This window comes from Meleagris gallopavo, chromosome 14 (genome assembly GCF_905368555.1).
Source record: "Meleagris gallopavo chromosome 14, MGAL_WU_HG_1.1, whole genome shotgun sequence".
Lineage (NCBI taxonomy): Eukaryota > Metazoa > Chordata > Aves > Galliformes > Phasianidae > Meleagris > Meleagris gallopavo.
Window position 1 is genome coordinate 6,314,018 of NC_139417.1, and position 21,072 is coordinate 6,335,089.

The 21,072-nt window shown below is 41.9% G+C and overlaps 1 protein-coding gene across 16 annotated transcripts in view; it reads right to left on the reverse strand.

The window, feature by feature from the left end:
- Window positions 1–21,072, reverse strand: part of WNK2 (WNK lysine deficient protein kinase 2) — a 106,849-nt gene that overhangs the window by 24,054 nt on the left and 61,723 nt on the right. For 11 of the 16 annotated variants that reach the window (XM_085235753.1, XM_085235756.1, XM_085235761.1 and 8 more), the window contains 14 exons: window positions 18,116–18,295; window positions 16,554–17,093; window positions 13,817–14,131; window positions 10,737–10,786; window positions 9,860–10,025; window positions 9,662–9,778; window positions 9,347–9,514; window positions 9,074–9,119; window positions 7,839–7,955; window positions 5,944–7,034; window positions 4,124–4,196; window positions 2,380–2,435; window positions 1,620–2,302; window positions 614–828 (listed from right to left, as the gene is read on the reverse strand). In XM_085235753.1, coding sequence (XP_085091879.1) covers window positions 614–828; window positions 1,620–2,302; window positions 2,380–2,435; window positions 4,124–4,196; window positions 5,944–7,034; window positions 7,839–7,955; window positions 9,074–9,119; window positions 9,347–9,514; window positions 9,662–9,778; window positions 9,860–10,025; window positions 10,737–10,786; window positions 13,817–14,131; window positions 16,554–17,093; window positions 18,116–18,295 — 3,817 coding nt within the window. The remainder of the gene's footprint in view (window positions 1–613; window positions 829–1,619; window positions 2,303–2,379; window positions 2,436–4,123; window positions 4,197–5,943; window positions 7,035–7,838; window positions 7,956–9,073; window positions 9,120–9,346; window positions 9,515–9,661; window positions 9,779–9,859; window positions 10,026–10,736; window positions 10,787–13,816; window positions 14,132–16,553; window positions 17,094–18,115; window positions 18,296–21,072) is intronic. The other 5 variants (XM_085235751.1, XM_085235750.1, XM_085235748.1 and 2 more) reach the window with 5 other exon arrangements.

A 21,072-nucleotide genomic window follows, 5' to 3' on the forward strand; every position in this document is an offset into this window, starting at 1 on the left:
TGCTGAAGAAATAGGCACTGGAGTGTATCAACATTTGTTATCTGTAATGTCATCTTCTTACTTTCCAAAGAGATAATGACTCAAGATTGTCATAGCGTTTGAGAGCATTTGAGAAAATCTCAAAGTATTTCAAAGATGGTCCAAGTATCCATCGCAGATTTTATTAACTGTTTTCTTATCTCCCACTCTTGGGGGAGCAAATACAATCCCATCTTACTTATATAGCATGTTGTAGGAAAAAATAAACAACAACAGGATACAGCACCCAATCAATAGAGGACAGCAGCTCCTAAGAAGTGAATACAAACATCAATAAATTGCATTTGGAGAAAAGATGAGAAAATGTAACCAGGCTGTATTCCAAATTAAAGTGGGATATTGTTTCTCTGCCAAACACTGTCAACAATGCAGGGAAGGTACAGTTCAGCACGGGGTACTGTAACAAGATGGTCTCAAAGGAAGCCCACTTCAAAACCAGTTCACAGCATGCAAACTTAAGACACCATATTAAGAAGAAAAAAATCAGTAACTTTTATGCAGTCCATGCAATTACACAGCAAAACCGTAACAGCCAAAACCAACAGGGAAAAGGAAAGTAACCTAGTGCACCTACTTGTGCTTGATGTTCCACTCCTGAGCTGTTGAACCAGAGGGTTTAATAGTTTTCCACCTTTCAATTTATTTTTGCTGGTTCTTCGTCGACGGCCGCTTGGCGGGGCTGAGTGAAGGAACCCCATGTTGGGAGGGAGGGGCTTCCCTAACCGAATGTACAGTGCCTCTATCTCATGCTTCTGCTGAGTCTGAAGTTCGGCAATTTCTTTCATATGCCTAAGCATAAAAACAAAACATTTGCTAGCGTGTATTTGATGAAGTACCACACGTTGGCAGCAGAAACTAGCTATGAGACGAAACAAAACAACCTTCAATCATAAAAGCTACTCAACAGCTAATACTAGTATTTATCCATTGCATGTCAGGAAAGAAAGAAACATTAATGTTTTAATAAAGCTGGTTGTGAGGACCGGCAGCACAGCAGACTACTGAGGCTTGCCAGACTTCCCTGAGAGTGCGCAGATTGCTGAGGTTTAGGCATGGTGTGAGGTAAAGGGAGGGTTTTAATTTAGTATCTGCTAGCAGATATCTATCAAAAGAGCGACATCGGGAATAGTGGCGGGTCTGTGGGTCTGCCAGTCTGAAGTACTCTTGCAGAGAAGGACATGAAGAGAATGCCTTACAGCTCTCTATGCGGACATCCGTATTACAGTTATACGACCTTACACAGCACCCACACTGGATCCTAATATTGCACACAAACACATCACAAGTGCTACCACTTGCTACTATATCAACGCAGTTTTTAAGCAGGGAAATTGGATATCATAGCAAAAATTCTCTGATTTAAAAAGAATTATTCTACTTCCAAATGGAAGTGGCAAATAAAGTGAGGCATAAAATGATGCAGGATGACATTCAAGGGAAGGTCTCAATGATACCTAATTTGCTCAGGAGCATTTTACTCACTACAGCTATGCAAAACATATTTGCTTAGCACACGCAGAGATGCTGCCTAGGTATCTCAATGCATTCTACCCCAGCAGTGTTTGCAAAAACCAACATACTTTTCTCTCAAGTTCTGCAGTTCTTTCTTCATGTCTGCATCTTCAAATTCAGAGTCATTGTCACTGCTCATGTACGATGACTGCGAGTGGAAGGACGTTATGTTGATGGTAGGAATCTTTGTTCCCTGCCCGTTTGGTGAATCGGGGCCTTGGGAGCCTGCTTTTCCAGTCCTTTGCAGAAAAGCTGCCGCTTTTTTAATTAAGTCAGAGGCTGCACTACTGCTCGGAGGGGACGGCTGAGCCGCAGCAGCCTGTCGATGGAAGGGTTCCTCAGCAGAATCACTCGAGCCCTGGTCACAAAGGACATCAACAGATGAGGCTGTCTGCACTCGTCGGACAGCTGTCTTCTGGTCGGGGCTGGAAGGGAGCTCATCCAAATAGACGTCTGGGGGCGCAGAGAATCTTAAGCAATGAGGCGCTGCTAAAGTTAATTCATCTTGCGTGCTGCTTACTGAAAACCTGCCAATAGTTTTGGCTGGTGTACCACTATCATGAGTTCCAGCCTGTTTTCCATAGGAACCGGAGTCTAAAGAGTCATCCCTTTGAAGGTTATTTATCACCCCATCTGCTGTCGATAGCTGCATTACATTATCTGTGTGCGTAGATGAAGTTGTAGCCTTTGCCTTCTCGTTCATTTTAGAAGTTTCCATCTGTTTAGCTATGCTTGATGATGTAGGTGCAACCTGGAGAAAATAACAGAGGTTAATTTTGAAAGTAACTGTAACAATCAAATATAAAACTATACGTGGTTTCTGGTTACCTGGAGGAGGCCCTTTGCTGGAGTCACAGGAGCTGGAGTGATGCTCGCAGCTGATCCTGGTTTCCAAGTTGGAGAAAAAAAAACAACAAATTAGTGTCTGGAATGGTTTTGCATAAAGCAAGCCCATGGTAAACTCAAGGGTAACAGTGCAGCAAGAATGATGTAAATACCAATTCCTTGTAATGCAGGATCTAGGATTTTTTAATTTTTATTTTATTTTTTTTTAAATGCAGGAGACAATAACGATAACGGTACAAATTACCTGCAGGTAGACACAGGCTTCAGTCTATTCATTTGGGGAATTCAAATAATAAAAAAAGAGTGTGAAATTTCTTAAGCCAACTGGAAAATTTTAGAGAGGAAGTAGAGTGAAATTTGCATGGTACACTAGTCCTGTATGACCAAGGTATTCTTCATGTCTCGAAAAAATAAGTAATTGCTCTCAGATATTCATGCATGTAAAATGCTGCATTTGACCACAAATGGACCATTACTTTACACCTTTCATTTGACAGATACCCACATCAACAATTCAAAGTGCCTGAAATGAAGTTAAACATCACAGTGCTGAAAGCAGAAATTACAAGCTCAGAAAATGCCACTTGGACCACAAAATATGTGAGAAGCAAAATAATGTAGACAACACTATTTCACCACCTGGGCCACTGCTTTTGAGGTTAAGGCAGTGTACACAAGCTTTTCAGAAAGCTGTTTTCTTACTGCACACAATGAACATAGGCCCTCATATTCCTGAAACAGTGAAATATGTTCTTGCTTTATGGTACCCAAGATATATTAATTCTATTACCCAGTGCTACATTTCACTTGCGTGTGCTCTTCTCCGCCTCTAGTGAGACAAATTAACACATGAAACCCAGAGCTTTCCTCTTGCACTGACCTAAGTGATGGACTCCAATGAGCCATGAACATTTTTGGCAATTTACATGACTCGAGGTCCCTTATTTATTCTAGGAGTACTGCACTTCCCTGCAGCTTGAAGAGGCAGTGCGTAAGCTCCAGCTCTGAACCAGCCAGAGGTGCTGCAGGCAGCTCCAGGTGTGTCAGCAAATAACTGTCTGCTATCACACAAATGTGGTACTGCCTTGCCATGACAATCTCAAAAAAATGAAAGGACCAGCCCTTCCTCAACTCCCACCTGTGACAGGGGCAGGAGTTTCAGGCTCCTCAATGCTAAAGACTTCCCATGACTTGCAAGACAGGTAAAAGGAGCATTACAACTGCTCAGTTTCTTACTACTGCTCCTACGGTGTTATTATGGAAACTGCCATTAAATCTGCAAGTACTTAATGAAAAGAACTTCTTCCTAGCTCTCCATAGGAGTCTCGAACATCTTACAAGCTTCTCCCCAAAGATGCTACCCTCAATCACATGATTTTCATCAACTCCTTTTTATGCAGCCCCAGAAATCCAAGGGACTTTCTGTTCAGGTGTTTTAATGGCACCAGAAATTTACTGTTGAGATCACAGACTTCCACACGAACACCCTGTACCATAGGCATACATTACCTACTTATGGTTTAAAATAAATCTGCCTGCGAGGCAGTTTATTTCTAGGAAGCTTGGCAGGAGTAAGCTATTTAATACTTGTTATATTACAGCAGGGTCAGCAATGCGCCAGGCACTGCTGGGCAGTTAACCAAGAGCTAGCAGCAAGGAGACATAGGAGAGGACCAGGCACAAGTACAGATCCATCACTGCAGTTCAGCACTGAAAGGAGCATTACCTCTTTGGCCTGCTGACCCACCTCTTGCTTCCAAGGACTCAGTCCCAATGCCAGCGGCCTCAGACTTTTCAAGCTTTAGTGAAAAGAAAAAAGAAAAGCATTTCAGTCTTCAGCACAAAGCCAATGCATTCTCATCCTCTCTTTCTCTCTTCCCCCATCCCTCTATGTTCCCACTTCTGCGGAGTATGAAACTATTTAATATTGTTTGTGGAGGTGGCCTCTTAGCTTTTCCTTTAACTCCCCCATTTTTTTTTCTCCCTTGGAAGACAAAGAGGAGGCAGTATCACAGAGGAGACTGCAACTTAAGTCAACATAGGCACTGCATTATAAATGAATTTTGGTTTTGTTCTGTTTTGCTTTTCCAGCAAAACCACACACTTTGCATCCATTTCTTCACAAAGTCCCAGATTTCAGAAGGACTAGATTCAATTACTGGAGAGAGACCACCTTTCATAAACAAGGCATTGTAACTGCAGTAGGTGGTCATTTATCACCACATAGTTAAAACTAGTTGCTCAAATGCAGCCATACTTCCATAAAATACTGCATCTTTCCAACAGTTCATCCAGCTGACACTTTATGAAACTGCCTCATCCTTGGTAGTGGCGATGGGATTATCTCCAGAAGTCTTTTCAAAGAAGGTAAACATTGATCTTCTAGCAGAAAGTGCTACAAATCTTTTTAAATTCACGAACTCAGCATTAGTCTGAGAAACTGCAACACACATCCAGAGTGAATGGTGACCCAAGCCACCAACACCAGTAAACTAAATAAAATTATAAATACAACAAAACCAAAACAGGAAAGCCCAGCTTTCCTTAGCTATTTCCCAGGGAAGTCTTACTCTGCTAAGTTCAGAGGAAGTCAAAAGAGGTCGCTCCTGGCAAGTGGGCAATCATCTACCTATGGATTCCTTCACCAGTTGCAGCACTTGTGTGAAGGGTCCTGAGGTGTTTATTTTATTTGGACTGACTTAGAAAGCAGGTATTGTAATCCCCGCCAATAATTTATATTAGAAAAATTATATAAATATTTCATGTTTGGCGCTACTTACTGTACCTCATTTTCAAAGAGTGAGTGATATAGGCTGTGTTTGGAGTCTCTGCTATTTCTGCTACTACATATTCTAGAATTGGTCATAAATGCATAATATGCAAATTAAACATTTACCTCTGCTAACTTTGTGATAATGATACAAAGCAAAACTCCATTCATAGACTATAATCAGTCTTTAGAGGAGGTCTGTGAAACGGCTCTAATTCTACCTCATCCATAAATGGGACACTGTCAGCTCCCTGCTGCTGTGTGCATTTGCTGTGGTATGAGGCAAGGGTGAAGCAGAACATCCCCATGTAACCAGCTACCCGTGCAAATGAGACACAGACAATACCATGTCAGAGCCAGCTGACCAGACAAACACTATTTTCCCTCTTCAGAACTTAATGACTATTCCCATGATGCATATTACCGTAAACTACAAAATGTCATATTTCTGCCTGCTTTAGAAACAGGATATGATGAGAAATGTGAATTAAGATATTACATAGCTTAAAAACCCAAAGGAAAAATTTGGCTTTCACTGGTAAATGCTTACGTAAAGTGAGTCAAGTTTTAACTTTACGAGATGCACTCTAAGAGAACATTCACAATGGAAAGCAGGCAGCGACAAAAGGTAATACACAGAGGAGCAGATGTAAAATGTTTAGAGAAGCAAGAAGCCCATATACATGTTATACTACAGACTGTTTCTGGGCTCTACTTTGGTGGTAGATACAAATACATTTCAGAGATACAAAGGGCAAAATCACTGCTGGACTAACCAATGCTGGGTAAGGTGCGACCTCAGGTGGCACAGCCGGCACAAACTGGGCCTCAGCAGCTTTCACCTCCTGGCAGCTATCTGTGGCGTTATGGCCTGGTTCTCTCAAATCCAGTATCAACTTGGGATCTTCGGTAAATGGTGGCAAGTTGAATTCACTGTCTGCCTGTTCCAATGGCACAAAAGCATCTGGAGTTCCTGCTGATGCAGAAGAAGTCGGGACATATTCCTGGTAGAGTAAGTTGCGCAATTTCTCATCGAGGCTTTTTATTGTGTTGTCAACAAAGTCCACCCGGGGTGGCCCCTCTCCATCAGACTCCACAGTGCACGGCTGCTGCTGCTGCTGCAGCAGGCTGATCCCCATGCTGGCACAGGTGACAGGTTGTGTCTGGGACAGCATCACGTGCTGCTGGGATGTGGCCATGGACACCTGAGTGGGGCTCTGAAGTTGAGATCCTGCCAGATTGAGAGACTCGGATGCAACAGATGCAGGAAACACTTGATTCACAAAGGAGTGCTGCACCACGCCGGGCTGGCCGGCCTCTGGCAGGTGAGGGATCTGGGCCGCAGGCTGCCGCTCCAAAACAACAGCATCTGAGAGCACAGGGAGCGGGCAGAGCTCTGCTGCCTTGGCAGGAGCTGGCGGGACTGCTTTGGGCGGCCCAACACTGCAACACGCTATCTCCACATCAGGGATACACATGGCCTCATCTGCCTGCTGCTGCGCCTGCTGAGTAGGCTGGGCAGCCAGGGGAGCATCAGCAGGCTCCTCCAGAGGAGCAGCACCTGGGGCTGGAGTGCCAGGTGGGGGGGGTAATGCTGCTTGCAATAGAGAACTTTCCGGCTGGCCTCCATTAGCAGCTGCCTGCTCCAGGATGTTTGGAGCAGGTCCTGGTGGCGCTGGAGCTGAGAGCTCTGCCTGGCTCGGCAAGCCAGCTGAAGATGCTGCAGCAGGAATTTGTGCCAAAGATGGAGAGGCCCCAATGGGGCTGTCACAGACGCTTGCTTGTAGAGGAAGCTGCTGACAAGCTAAGACACCAGGCACATCCGGCACTGCAGAGTTTGCTTGCTGATCATCCGACTGCTCCAGGTCTAGGAAGGACACAAACAGCATTTGAACTTCTGATGGGCTGTACGAAGTGAAACAAAGTCACTGCAGAGCCTCTTGACTAGCTGCAGTGACAACTACACCTAGCCTGAACTGATCTGTGCTCCCTACAGGCTGCAGTAACCCATCTGGATGCTTTCCTGTACAACTTACTGCGTTAGCAGGGGGTTGGACTCATCTCCAGAGTCCTTTTCAACCCCCACGATCCTGTGATTAGAATTTCAGCCATGCTGTAGTGCAAGGCAGACACTTAAAACTCTGGAACTTCCCCCAAACTCAGATAAACATTTCTAACTTGGTTCAGCACAATAAACACACGCTGTGTATGACTTAAAGAAGGCTCTTCATCAAAAAAGGTCCGAACTGATTTTGTGTGATAACTGTTTCCTAATCAACAGGAATGTTACTCTGAAATATTTCAGCTCAACACTTGACCAAGGACATGATGGCATGGGTTGTTCAAACTATGTGATGTCTCTGGCACAACTGTCTTCAATTGTTACAATGACAATGAGGCCTAGGCTTCATAAAGTACACCTTTTATAGGGTAAGGAAGAAGAGCTCTTCTACATCTCAGGAAGTTTTCTTTATCATCTTGGAACTAGAGGCTGATGAGTACAGCTCTAAGCCAAGGCAGACATACATCAGACTCCATTCCTCCCCCCACCCCTTGCCTTCCCCAAGCCACGAGAGTTTTCTGAGGGACTGGGGTACTGAGGATCAAAGCCAAGAGATTTCTTTTCCTTCTGAGACAGTGTTTTCTAAAAAAATCTAAACTTTGTAATTACCTGGACCTTCAGACTGTTGTGCACTCTGAGGAACTGGTGGAGAAAATTCTGGTGCATCTGTAGTCGGGTTTTCCACCACAGGACATATAATAAACCATCTTTTTCCAGTATGCAAAACTAGATATGAAAATAAAAAGTAAACAATAGTCTTGATTTATTCCAGATCACCCATCATAAGCTAGTTTTAATTTTTATATTTAGATTTAGAAAATCCAAATTCCTGTAGTAACAGCCAAGATTAAAAACAATGGCTCCCATCTGATTCTCATCCCTGAGAAGCCAGTTTCTGTAAGGGAGACTGACACCACCTGATTCTGCCACACATTTATAGTAAGTTTATTCTCAAGTATTAATTATCCTTAGAAAGATAATAATTACATACAAGACAAATTTATGAACGGTTCTGCAAACAGCTTACTATGGAAAAAAATATCAGCTTGGTAAAGTTTATCCATTTTAACTTTTCTAAGTAGGAAGTGTTATAGATAACATTTCTTTCAAGTCTCATCTCAAGGTCTGGCATATGTAAATGGCAAATGAGAATTATACACACTTAATAACATCCAGCATAAGTATAAATGTTTAAAAAAAGTGTTAAAAAATGATATTACTTTTATAGGCAAAAATAAACCAGGTATTTTTAGCATGAAATCTAGTCAGTAAAGATCATCCAGTTTCTGCATTCAATAAAGAAGTCCTATGTTATCCTTCCTTCCCTGTAATTAAGAATTTTTGAAACAATGCTTCCTCCATTGGAGATTTAGCTTTTTTTCCACGAACATACACTTACACAGAGATAAAAGGACCATCCCCTTCCCTTCCACTTGGCTGTAAAACCCATAAGATGCAATGACATTCAGACACCCAAAACTCCCCTCAATAATAACGAGGTAGTTGAAAATGTATGGGTTAGAAATTTCAATTAAATTACCAATGCAAACACATCTTTTAACTTTCTCTTGCAGACACAGTTATGAGAAAAGTATGCTTCTTGATTTTTACACCACTGATTAACTACTGATGTAATTTAGGGCTTCCCTAGATGTCCCGGGTGTCAGTCAGCTTAACCCTATGATCGTGAAGGTTGCTAACAGCAGAGATCACTGTTACACCCTTATTTCTAGATACAACCACCAGTAAAATGGGTGATATCTTCCTGAATCTAGAAAATTTCTGCATAAGTTAATCAGCAACTTCAAGCTAGAGATTAAGCTTTTATTCAAAGGCACATTTACCATTTTGTTGATACACAGGTGTCTTCACTTGAGACGGCCGCTTCTCCTATTCAGAGAAACAAACAACAAAAAACCACTGTCTTAGTATCAATGCAAGAGCAGCATTATTGCAAGGAATCTTCATATTGTTTTAACTAAGTTAAAGAATTGTTTTTCTAGCTAAGAAACCTTTTTTTTTTTTTTCCCCTTATGTTTAGTGTGGGTTGTGAAACTTCTTTACAGTAATTGGACATTAACAAAAAGGTATCACCCAAGAACTCTAACATTTCTTACCTCATTCATTTCTGCTCCATCAGTATCTTGCTGGGGACTTGTTCCCTGATCAGAACTTCGTTCTCCTTCCGTATCTTCACTGAGCATATCTTCTGCTTTATCAATAATATCTTTCATTTGTTCAATAAATGTTTCTTTCTCACTCTGCAATATGAATTCATTCTCTACCTACAATGTCACATCAAAACAGAGAAAAGAACTGTAACTTTTTGGCTAATGCCCCATTCGGCTTCTAACAAGCCCACATGAGAATAAACTGGCTAAGGCAACTTGTTACATCAAGAGCCTGTGGGCAGCTGCATCACCAAGTCTTACCATGTAAGTAGCAATTTCCTCGGGTGCATCACCATCCAAATCAAACTTAAAAGTCACCATTTTGTGATTGTGTGTTTCAAGCTGACACTCCACCATCTTATCTCCTGTGTTACAAACCTGCAAACAAAGATTAAAAAACAATTATTTCTGGCACAACTGAACTAATCATGAATTTATCCCTAAAGAAAGAATACTTGCATTTAATATAGTCAGTTTGGGTCTGCTGGTTTTCTCCTGGCGTGAACGAGCACGTGTAGATTTCTTATGTTTCTTTGAAGACTTTCCTTCTTGTTTTCCACTTCCTATTGCTCCTTCAAAGCTGTCACTCATCTCTTTACCTGAAGCAACATCTGGACTCATGTAGCTTTGTAAGAGAAAGGAAGAAACCCCCCAGAATGAAACTGCCATCACACAATAGAGTTATGTATAGATAAGACAGAGGAAAATCAGACTTCAAAAAAGTGTACATTCTGTTCCAGACTGACCCAGCTCCTGAGAGATGCTCAGTAAGTGAAAGGAGCTCCTCTACGTCAGGCACGTACTCTGGCTATCACACCTGACAAGAAATGACCTCTCAAAGTTTCTGTCAGTACCATAAGGAAGTGCTGTCATTATTTCAGTAATTAATGCATTACTAGGCTTGAGTTCAAACTTGTGCACTACAAAACCTCAGAATGAGCTCTGGCATGTTTTAATTCTTGTCATAATGATATATCTGAGTGGCTCAACATACAACTCTCACCAATACATCATGCCCTGTATCACTCTTGGGGATGGATCGTTACAGAAGGTGATATAGGTGCACCCATTCCAAAGGGGAAAAAAGCTACATACCCAACTACTCTAGCATAAAATGCCTTGGTACAGATTCAATGGCATCAAAATCAGGGATCATACCACTTGAGTTATTTTAACAAAAATAAATTACTTGCTGAACTGAAATTTGTTGCACATACATCAAGGTTAGGATGCAATACCCAATCCAAAGAATAGGCATTTCAGTTAGCCTTATAAAGACAGAAAAATCACCCTCTAAAAAGAAAACATTTTTTTGCTGAAATGATTATGATGATACCTTTCACAGCTCTGTGACAGAGTTTGAAGTTTGTCCTGTATTGCCTGCTCCTAAAACATAAGAAAAAGTCATTTAAGTAAACATGTTGTACTGCCAGACATAAACAGTCTTAAGAAAGGTTTGTTGTTTAGATATTATTAAATCCTAAATCATTCTGTTTAATCTATTCATCAATTTTGAAAATGCCCCATTTCACCCTCCTATCATCATTTATGCCCAGACACTCTTAGGACACCAGTCTGCCAGCTCCCTTCCCTGCTGCTGCTGCTAAAGCAGAAGAGGCAGTGAAAGAAACAAAGCACTCCTCACCACAATGGAAAAGTTTTACTGCAGGACAAATTCACATCAATGCCTGATTTCTTTTTGAATGAACCTAAACTATACACCAATGTGTTTTATTGCTTTATATAATCCACTGCAATAATATTAGGTATTTTAAGCATGCTTGGCTTATTGTGAGAATTTCTGATGAACTTCCAAGTAAAAGACAAAAAATTCTTTTCTTAAAAATACACTCATCATATAACGTCCTCTTGGTCTCGACAGAACAGAAATTTACCCTAAAAACTTCCCTGGTCCAATGCTAGCCCAAGCATCAGTGGTGTTTCACCATGCACAGACCTGATAGGATGATGCCCTACTACTACAGCCTCACTACATATATGGGGAACAGATACACACACACACCTGTGTTTGTATATAGCAGTATATGTATATACACACACACCAGTTTTTAATAAATATATATAATTGTATATATTTATAAACATATATAACACTCTTCTATGGAAGACACAGTTACAAACAAACCCCTGGACTGTCATCACTGTATACTCATACCAAAAGAGTTTTTAACTGTAGTGAAAAGCTTTGAGGTTAACCAGCCCACACCCCTCATTGCTCATAACGCCACTCACTGCCATGCCAAAATTGACCACAGTTTCTATAAAACTGCAAAATTAATGAACAGTGAGAACACAGACATAATGTATCTAGATTTTAGTAATGCACTTCATCAAGTGCCTCACAAAATCTCATTTGCCTGATCAATCCAAATTGGTTTGGATATGAGTACTGCGACACAATTCAACAAAAGACAGATAAAAGCTTCATGGCAGAGCAGTAACAAAACACGACATTTGGAGTATCTACAGACATGAAACTCCTCTTACATCCAAGAACACCTTAGCAAAGTACGCTATAAAATCAGCATGGGGACCTTTGCACAGAGAGTCACAATGTGATGCTCATGTGCTTTGCCCAGGAGCCAGCTGTGATGATCAGCACTTACAGCTCACTACAGCAGGATTCCAGCATCTCACATATCAAAGACCTCCAGAGGCCAGCACCTGCACTCTGGGCTTGGCTCTGACTGGAGATTTCACAGGTGTGAGTAGAGAGAGGGAAGCTTTGAAAGAAATAAATCTGGATATCATATTGTCGCTCAAGATTTTTTTTTTTTTTTTAATCACACCTACTCAGTGCCTTTTCTGCATTCCAGGAAAAGAGGACAAAAGCGTGACATTGGATTGATTTCTCAGACTGCATAAGAGAAGGGACATAACTTACAAGTGAAACATGAGAACGAAGTTAACAAAACAGCCATTACTTGTTCCTAAGGATGAGAAAAATTGTCAGGACAGACACGTGCCCTGGAAGGCACCCATTTCTCAGTTGACATGGGACTACTTGCACCTCCCCTATATCATACTGAACCATAGCAATGAAATCTGTTCATATTTCCAGAAGCTCACAACATGGGGGCCCTGCAGGCAAGACTGTAGCTTGGGCATCAGCATGGATTCTGACAAGAGCTGTGCACAGAGAAAATAGGCAGGTTGGAGGAGAAACAGCTGGAGTAAGGGATGTAAGTAGGGGATGGAAGCGTAAGGCCTAATGTGGTCAGGTTTTACTTACGGACTCTGCACATGAGAGGCTAGTCCTGCTAGTTCTTCTATCTATATCTAACCTACAGAATATACAGAAAGTCACCAGGAAACATCCTATAGCACAGCATGATTAATTTCTGACAAGAACTAGGCTGTCACTGCATAGAAGGGCAGGCAGAATGAGGAATTAGAACCCAGTTCCAGATTTAGTCTCATTCTTATGCTACAACTTCTGGAAGAGGATTTAAGCTGGACATCTAATGGAATTCTTAGGCTGTACTGCATAGAAAGGATCACAACAAATGCACTGGCTAAAAAAATTAGTCTGAACAGATGTAAATGGTTACTTTGGGAGGAAAAGCCTCAGAACAGAACCTCAAGAAAAAGCAGAAGCCAGAGAGCAGAATTGTTGAGGGACATTTCCATTCAGAAATGGAAAACTTATTCACCAAAATCTAAAATGCCAAAACCTTTGTTTTGCTTTGCTTATGGGTATCTATCAAAGAACTGAAGAGAAGGAAATGTTCTGTGACATTCTGTCAAGCCTGAAGCTTAAACAATCACGGGAGTGGTAAGAAAAGCCAAAAGAGCAGACAGGGCAAGCTGACAGTTTCAAAAGGAAACAAACAAAATCTATCTTGCTTATATGACCATTGAGAATTGGTAATGTCTGTGAGTACTTGGAAAAAAAAACAATCTCAGGGCCAGGCTAGAACTCAGGCAATACAGGAATGTACAATACTAGACAAAATACTAATAAGACCAAGCTGAAGGGCATGAAGGGTGAAGAACTGGATTATGAAATAATTTCTTAAGGCAAATGATGATTGGTTGCACAATTGCTTGAGACATTTAAAACAAGACTGGACAAAACATGGATGAAACTCTGTAGAACAGCTTCTTACTGACCCACAGCACTTAAAGACAGTCATTTAAATTCTGTTTGTGCTCAGCTACTGACAAAGAGGTGCTTTGTAGCAGACTTGTCCTGCAGCCTGATCACTTCAAGAAGATGTTTCACAAGCAGTCAGGGTGCAGCACGCCGTTGGAAATGGCCAATTATTTGCTGAGTTAGCATCTAGAGCTGGCTCTCTATTGTGAGAGTGGAGAATCTCCCTAATGAACTAAGCCCACAGGCATACAGGAGGCTAAGGGCAGGCTGGTGAGTGACTGAGGAGGAGACGGCTCTACCTCTTGCGATGTCTCTGCCACTGCCTGCACGGCTGAGCCGGGAGCGGGGAGCTGCTGAGCCAGGGGCTGGGAAAGGTCTGGCTGAAGCTGCAGAACACCCGAAGGCTGTAGAGGCAGACAGTGATCTATGGGCACTGGCGGACTAGCTGTAGCAAGGCTGCCATGAATCTGTGAAATGCTTTCTGGAGCGACGCGGGGAGGCAATAGTTCAGGTTGCAACTGCAAAGGCGGTGACATGACTAGCGAAGGCTGCACTGGGAGTACCGGCACCTGGGCTCCAGTTTCCAAACCATACTGAGTATGTCCAGTAACCTGCTGCAACACAACAGACACCTAATTAAAACACAGCTCTACTCAGAGTGCTCCTGACTTACACATCAAAGCGCTGAAATCACTGTGGTTTATGGAAAAAGGATTTTAAATCTACAGTGAGAATGCATACGTGTGGTCTCTAATTGAAAGGGCAACTGCAGCTGTAGTTGGCTTTAAAACATTCAAATCAAAGGATTCTTCCTAAATAATCATGACAGTGTGTTTATTTAACAAGTGCTACTTAGTTTATAGAAACAAAACCATCTTTCACAAAGAAAGCAAAATCTTAAGTTATGAATTGATTGTCCAGTTTGCCGTTTCCAAAAATCACAACATCCATACAGAGAAATATATACTTTATCAGTAATTTAAATCAGCACTTTTCAAATCTGTTATACATAAACCACTTGCAGACAAAGGCTATGCAATTAACTCTTTTAATACTGAACATATGCAGTGTCTTGCAGAACACACCGTCTTCCACTTAAACATTTCAAACCAAATTTCAGTCTTGGCACACTAAACATCGAGGTCCTGATCCTGCAAACACTTCCTTGTGTAACTTTGTACAGAGGAAGTTTCATTTATCTCAGTGGATTTCTTCAACGCATTAAAGTAACTTGTGTGCGTAAACACTTTGTGGGAACTGGACCTATGCGACTAGATGCCAACCACCTTAGAGACCGTGTTGTTATTCTGCATAACAGTTCTGTGAGTTGTATATTTAAGAACAGAACATTCTCCTTTTAGGAACATTGTGTATTTTCCCAAGGGGACCGAGCTTGTAGGAAGAGGAAAAAGGAAAGAAGAATTAGGGAAAAAAGAAAAATTTTCACTACTAGGTAAAACTGCTTTACTTGTTTGTGAAGTATCTATCATCACCTAGAGATTCAGAACACTGGATAATAAAAATAAATAAATAAATCAGGACTCAGATGAGAATTAGGGCTCACAGTTTCATCGCCGTGTGCTCTGTGCAGAATGTAGATAGGAGCTCACATTACTATCCCAGGTTTTACGTGGATAAAAATAAAGATGCAGTGGGCCTTGCAACACACAGCGCTTACAAGACTGCCTAAGTGGAGGTTTTTAGAACAGTAACTGCAGTGTACGGAGCAGAAGAATAGTGACAACTTTTTTTTTCATCTTTATGTAACTAAAATAATTCACAAAATGTCTGTATACCTGAATATAACTGAAAGGAGAGGCACTTGAAATCAACTGCAAATATAGATCTGTGTAGGAATGCCTCTGTTTACAGAAATACTTTCCTATGCAAAGTGTTTTAAAAGATAGAACAGTGTATTTTTGTTCTTGCCCTTGATACTATTTTTTGAATTCTGGAAAGTATAATGGAAGTCTTGTGTGTATGTATTTGGTCTGGTTCTGGTGTTTGCCATGCCCAATTCAGTCTTTCTAAAGGCATTGGAAAAGCTGTGGCTAATGAGCGCAATGGGAACTGCCTTGGGCTCCACATTGCCTACCCTTCCACAAACAATATTTCCGTACCAAATATATGGCTGAAGACAAATTTAAAAATGATGTATTGCTTTGAAGATGCCATGACATGGCAGGTTGAAATGGGATGTTATGAATTTTAATCAGTGTGTTACAACAAAGTGATGTAGTAGAGCAGAAATTTTCAAAACCACTATTATTAACAGATTTACTGCTCTCTCCTGCTTGGGTCAGGCTGCATTTCATGTTGTCATATCACAGATGTGGCAATGGAAATGTTTACAGACTCTTAACAAGCCCTGAATCAGCTCACTTGTAAGCAGCGCTAACATCTGAAGCTTCATGTTATGCTTCATTTCCTCTAAGAGGGAGAAAGGGTCTGCAGCTTGCGTTTGTTCCCATCTGATAAACCTCTTCCATAGAGTCTTCTGGAGTTGTTATCAAATGGTCATTTTTCTTGGCTTTACAAAGCAAACTTTTAGAGCATTCTATGTCAAAACAGCTCTCAGTTCAGTTGCTCCTGCCAGCTCACCCGTATTTTGCCATCTGTATACAATGTCCCTGCACCGCGAGTAAACCGGCAGAAAGACATTAGCATCACCAGTGCCATGCAGCTACTGCCAGGGCTTAGTCACTCCTCCTGGCCCATGAGAACCACAGCTCACACTTCCCTGCCACTCTGTTGTAACTGCGATGGGAGAGGGAAGACAGAATTGAGAAGGGGGTACTTTGCCTACTTTTCAGTCCTTATACCCACAACATCCACCTGCCCCCACGTAAAGACCTCAGCGCTTCACACGAGTTCAGCTCTAGCAACCACCTCCAGAACCAAAGACAAAGAGTTAACAAACCATCTTAATGCAGGAAACCAATCTCCCAATTGCATTTAGAGTGGAACGAGCCCCCGGAACGTTCAGCAACCACCCTACAGCCTAGCACCGACACAGCCCAGCGCCGGACAGATTACCTGGTTACCGGCCCCAGGGGCAGACAGTGGCTGTTCTGATGGATGAATTACGCCTGGCTGAAGTGACTGAGGAGGTGGAGGCTGCTGCGGCTGGGAAACGGCTTGCGTGCTCTGAGTGTGATGGGGAGAGGGTGCTTCGCTCTGGATTATCTGCTGGAAGGTGGTCGGGTACATCTGCTGCTGGGGCAGCTGGGACACCGCGTGGTGCGGCGGCAGCGCTGGCACTCCCGGCGGAGCCACGGCAAGCAATGGTATTGTAGCAGCTGACATATTTGGCACTATTGTTTGGCAGGGCAAGACCAGAGAAGCCACAGTTGTATGAGGAAGGTTCACTGCTTGCATGGGGAGGGCGGGGGAGTTTGGTGCCATGGGCAAAGTGGGGTTCATGGGGAGGCTCGGTAAAATCACAGCTGGAGCGAAATACTGAGAAGGAGCAGGTATGGGGGGCACGTTTGCAGCAGGTATATCAGAGAGGTTTGGAGGAAGGTTGTCAAGTCCTGCCAGAGGAGTAATTGCAGGAATGACAGGAAACTGAGGAATCTGAAAAAAATATAATATCATATAAATCGCAGGAGCTTTCATTGATGGTACAAAGCAGTTTCATTTGCCATACAGTATGCAAAGATCACCTGTGCCATGATAATTATGTCTGTTAATCACTTCCATTTATTTCCTGATACAGTAATAAAAACTTAATTATTAAACCATTAGGGGAAAAAAAATTAAAATTTCATTTTAAGGGGATATTTTTGGGAATTTAAAACTATTTCTCATGATAGTTTGGAGCCTTCCTCATTAACAAAATATTGCTTTCATTTTAACAGAAGGGAAATGCAATCAGACCAGACAAAACACTACATTCTTTCATGCAAAATACAACACGATGATTAAAAATCTTTGTTTTCATAAAGTCTGTCTGCATCACAGGCAGCAGGGGAAACGCTGTAAAATGGTTTTTAAAATCAAAACCTCCCAGTGACACTGCAGACCGTGATAACTACCCCATTATGATGGAAGCAGCTTGCTTCTTCCCCTTGGGGTAAGCTGTTTCACATCACAATGGCTGCCACTAGCAAGCACACCAGCAAACCATTCCAGGCATAAGAAGGATCCATCCCTAGCACTGAACCTGGGAACAGAGCTGGGAGGGAGGTAGAAACCATGGGGAAGCCAAGAGCTCGAAAACAAAAAAAAAACGGACAACTTCTCATGCTCTAAAGCCTGGAATGAGGAAGAGTACACCATGGGGGAAAGTGCAAAAAATATGCAATTATAGCAATTTTGTAACTAACTGGATTATCTCGGCATGGCACAGGATTATTCACAAAGGATATTTTTGGTTTTCAAAACAAAAACATATGACAAAGAAAAATAAAAGGATTAGGGGAATGTTGAATACCTATGGACTGAATTGCATGCATGCAAAATAGCCACACACACACACACACACACACACACACACACACAACAAACAAAAAACCCAACAACTGCAAATCATGTTAATTATTAGCTGGAAAGCTTTACTCAAACAATGTATTCACACAGTTTTCAAGAGATATTACCTGGGAAGGGGCAACTGGTGGCACAGTTGAAATCTGAAGGGGTTTCAGTGGTGTACTGCTGGCTGCCACCTGAGAGGTCTGGGGCTGGTACTGGGACAGGAGATGGGGAGCAGGCTGGATGGGGCAAACCGGCTGGCTGGCAAGCACCTGCTGCAGAGAAGTTTGCTGTGATATGGGTTGCTGCCAGGAAAGAAAGAAAGAAGAACAAACAAGGTCATAACATGTATATCATGAACGAATCAGATTACTGGACACAGCCATGCTGCACAGTCAGATCAGAACCATCGCTCAGTAAAAACGTTTTATAGAAGGGAAGGGTACTCCTAATTTAAGCACTGTACAAGAACCTGTGTTTAAAACACATTTGAACTACAGACACAGTACCTGAGAAGACAAGCTTTAACTATTTTGGAAAGGTTATTTTTAATGACTCAATCTTTAAATCCCAGAGATTGTTCTGGTTGGCCTTGTAAAATCCCCACCTACTGGCTTCAAAGATTCCCACTATGCAGATTACGTCCCGTTAATCTTGGCATTTAAGAGCTGACTATGTAATGCACCAGGCACTGAAACAGACAACACATTATTTGAGATGTGAACAAAACAGTAATTATCATAAAAGCTCCAGCTAGATCCCAGTTATGTGTAAGGTGCTGCTAAGTGGCAGCCAAAAAAGCAATTTTACCATTACCTGGGGAAAGGCGTTCCATTGGTCTGCCAGATTTCATATAGTATAGCAGGAAAAAAAAAGCTGCATAAAAGCTGAAAATAATTAGCAAAAAAGTTTCACATTTTCTGTTTCACTTCTTTTTCACTTCTGTTAACATTGGAAATACCAAAAAATATATATGTATATTTTAAATCTTGCTTCAGAAACATGGTGCTGAGGCACCAAGCTGGCTCTGGATATACTTGGACATACATCAGTCAGCCTGAGCTCTGCAGCACATAAAATCTAATACCATGCCTAGTGTTCAAAGGTAAGTTCAAAATGAATAGCCAAGCAGCATTATCTTTTATTTTTGCCACTTCTACTGTAAGTCAGTAGAGAATATTTTGCACTGCGCTTTTTCAGCAGCAGGATTTGTCAACCAGCATTTCTAGATACATTAGTACAATAGAACTGTACATGATGTATCAAGGGAGCCAGATGCCACCTGCCCTTAAGGAGCAAAAACTCAGCCACAATTGCTAAGTTTCCAATACTGGGATCAGTGAACAAACAAGCATTTGGCTACTGGCACGCCGTGTCTGGGGCTGAATGCCCTGAATGCCACAAGCAGCACTGGAGGTGGCACTGAACAGGCACTGACCAGCTCTGCACAGCACCAGCTCATCTCCTGCATTATTTCTCAGTCCCAGCAGAGCATTCCTCTCGCACCTCCACAGCGTATGCTTGGACTGATAAATCTCACCAGCACAAAGCCAGCTCAGGTATCTGGGCATCTGCAGCTGGGTTAATCTGCAGCTCAGACAGGCTGCCAGCAGCTAACTGGGAATTGAGTCCACTGATCGCGGCTGCCCGACCTGCCTGCACTCAAGGGGACACTGAGCTGAAGGCAGAAAAACCATGCTCACAGAACTAAGGTAACTTCCTAAGGCCTCCACCTTCAGTCTACAGAATGCGTGTGGTCTGGATGAAGCGTAGCGAATGGAAAGAATCCAAATGAATTGCACTAATTTTGGCTCAATCTAACCTCAGTGTTATAAGTGGACAGATCCCCATAATGAAAAAAATAAAATACTGAGGAGATGCAATATTGATCTCCTCCATCTGAATCATCAGCGTATATTCATAAATGATCAATACATTTCACTCTTCTATAGAGATGAATTTATCACCCTGACTTCATGTACTCGGGCTGAGATACCCTACCGTCCTTCTACAAAAACCTGCAGTTCTCTGCTGCTGAGAGTAGAAGGAAGATTCTGTATTCAAAGTAGGTCCTCCTAAAGGGAACCAAGAGTGACGCAAACATTTAAGAGTTCCTAAAATTGGTAAATGCCAATTATCAAAAGCTGAACAGTCACTGAGCTACGTCTCCCTCAGTACTGTGAGATGGACTCACAATGTAAGAACACTGCAAATTGTAATACAAGCTGCAAACTGGATGTGTTTTCTTCACACGTCTCTGCTTTTTTGAACTATCCTGAGAAATTTAAGAATAAAAAACTGCGTAAGTCTAGCCTTGATCTGGGATTGCATCCAGATTTATCCTGAGGGTGATTCTATTTAATGAAACTAATGGCCTGAAATTTGTCCCAGAGCTTACACCACGGTGCACCTTCTATCAGTGTCCAAAGGATGTAAACATGGGCCCAAACAGAGAAAGGGAACTATGCAGCCTGACTCACTAGAAAACAGATACAGTGACTGCTCTGTCTTTGTTTACTAACAGAGATGGAACTATTTCAAGAAACAGCAATCCTGGGAAAGAAGAGTATATAGAAGAAATTAAGCTCGGTAAATACCCTATCCCAAAACTGCATTTGCCAGGGGAACAACATGTTTTGATCTGTCAGCATAAAGCTCCAGAGGCCACTAGGAAGATCACTGTGATCAGAAATGTCCTCAATGTGCTTGAGAAAGTGTACAATTTTTGGCACAAAGAATCATATCATCATCACTGTCCATTAGAAAAAAAATCTAATGCATCATAAAATTTCACATAAGCAAGCATTTTTCAAGGACACCAAATTACACTGTCTTTATACTGATCCTTTCAGAAGAATAGGGCACGTTAAAAAAATTAACACCAACACATTTTGGTAACTAGGAAGGTATGAAGAGACACAGTATGTGCCAGCCACAAAGCATGCAGGCATTCCCCAGCCTCATCAACAGTTTCTACCCAAAGAAGTCAATCTTTTGCTATGATCACAAAAATGAGGCACAGATCAACACGTTATACAGGTCTGCATTTCTTACTGCCTGACATCACCTTCGTACAAGGAAG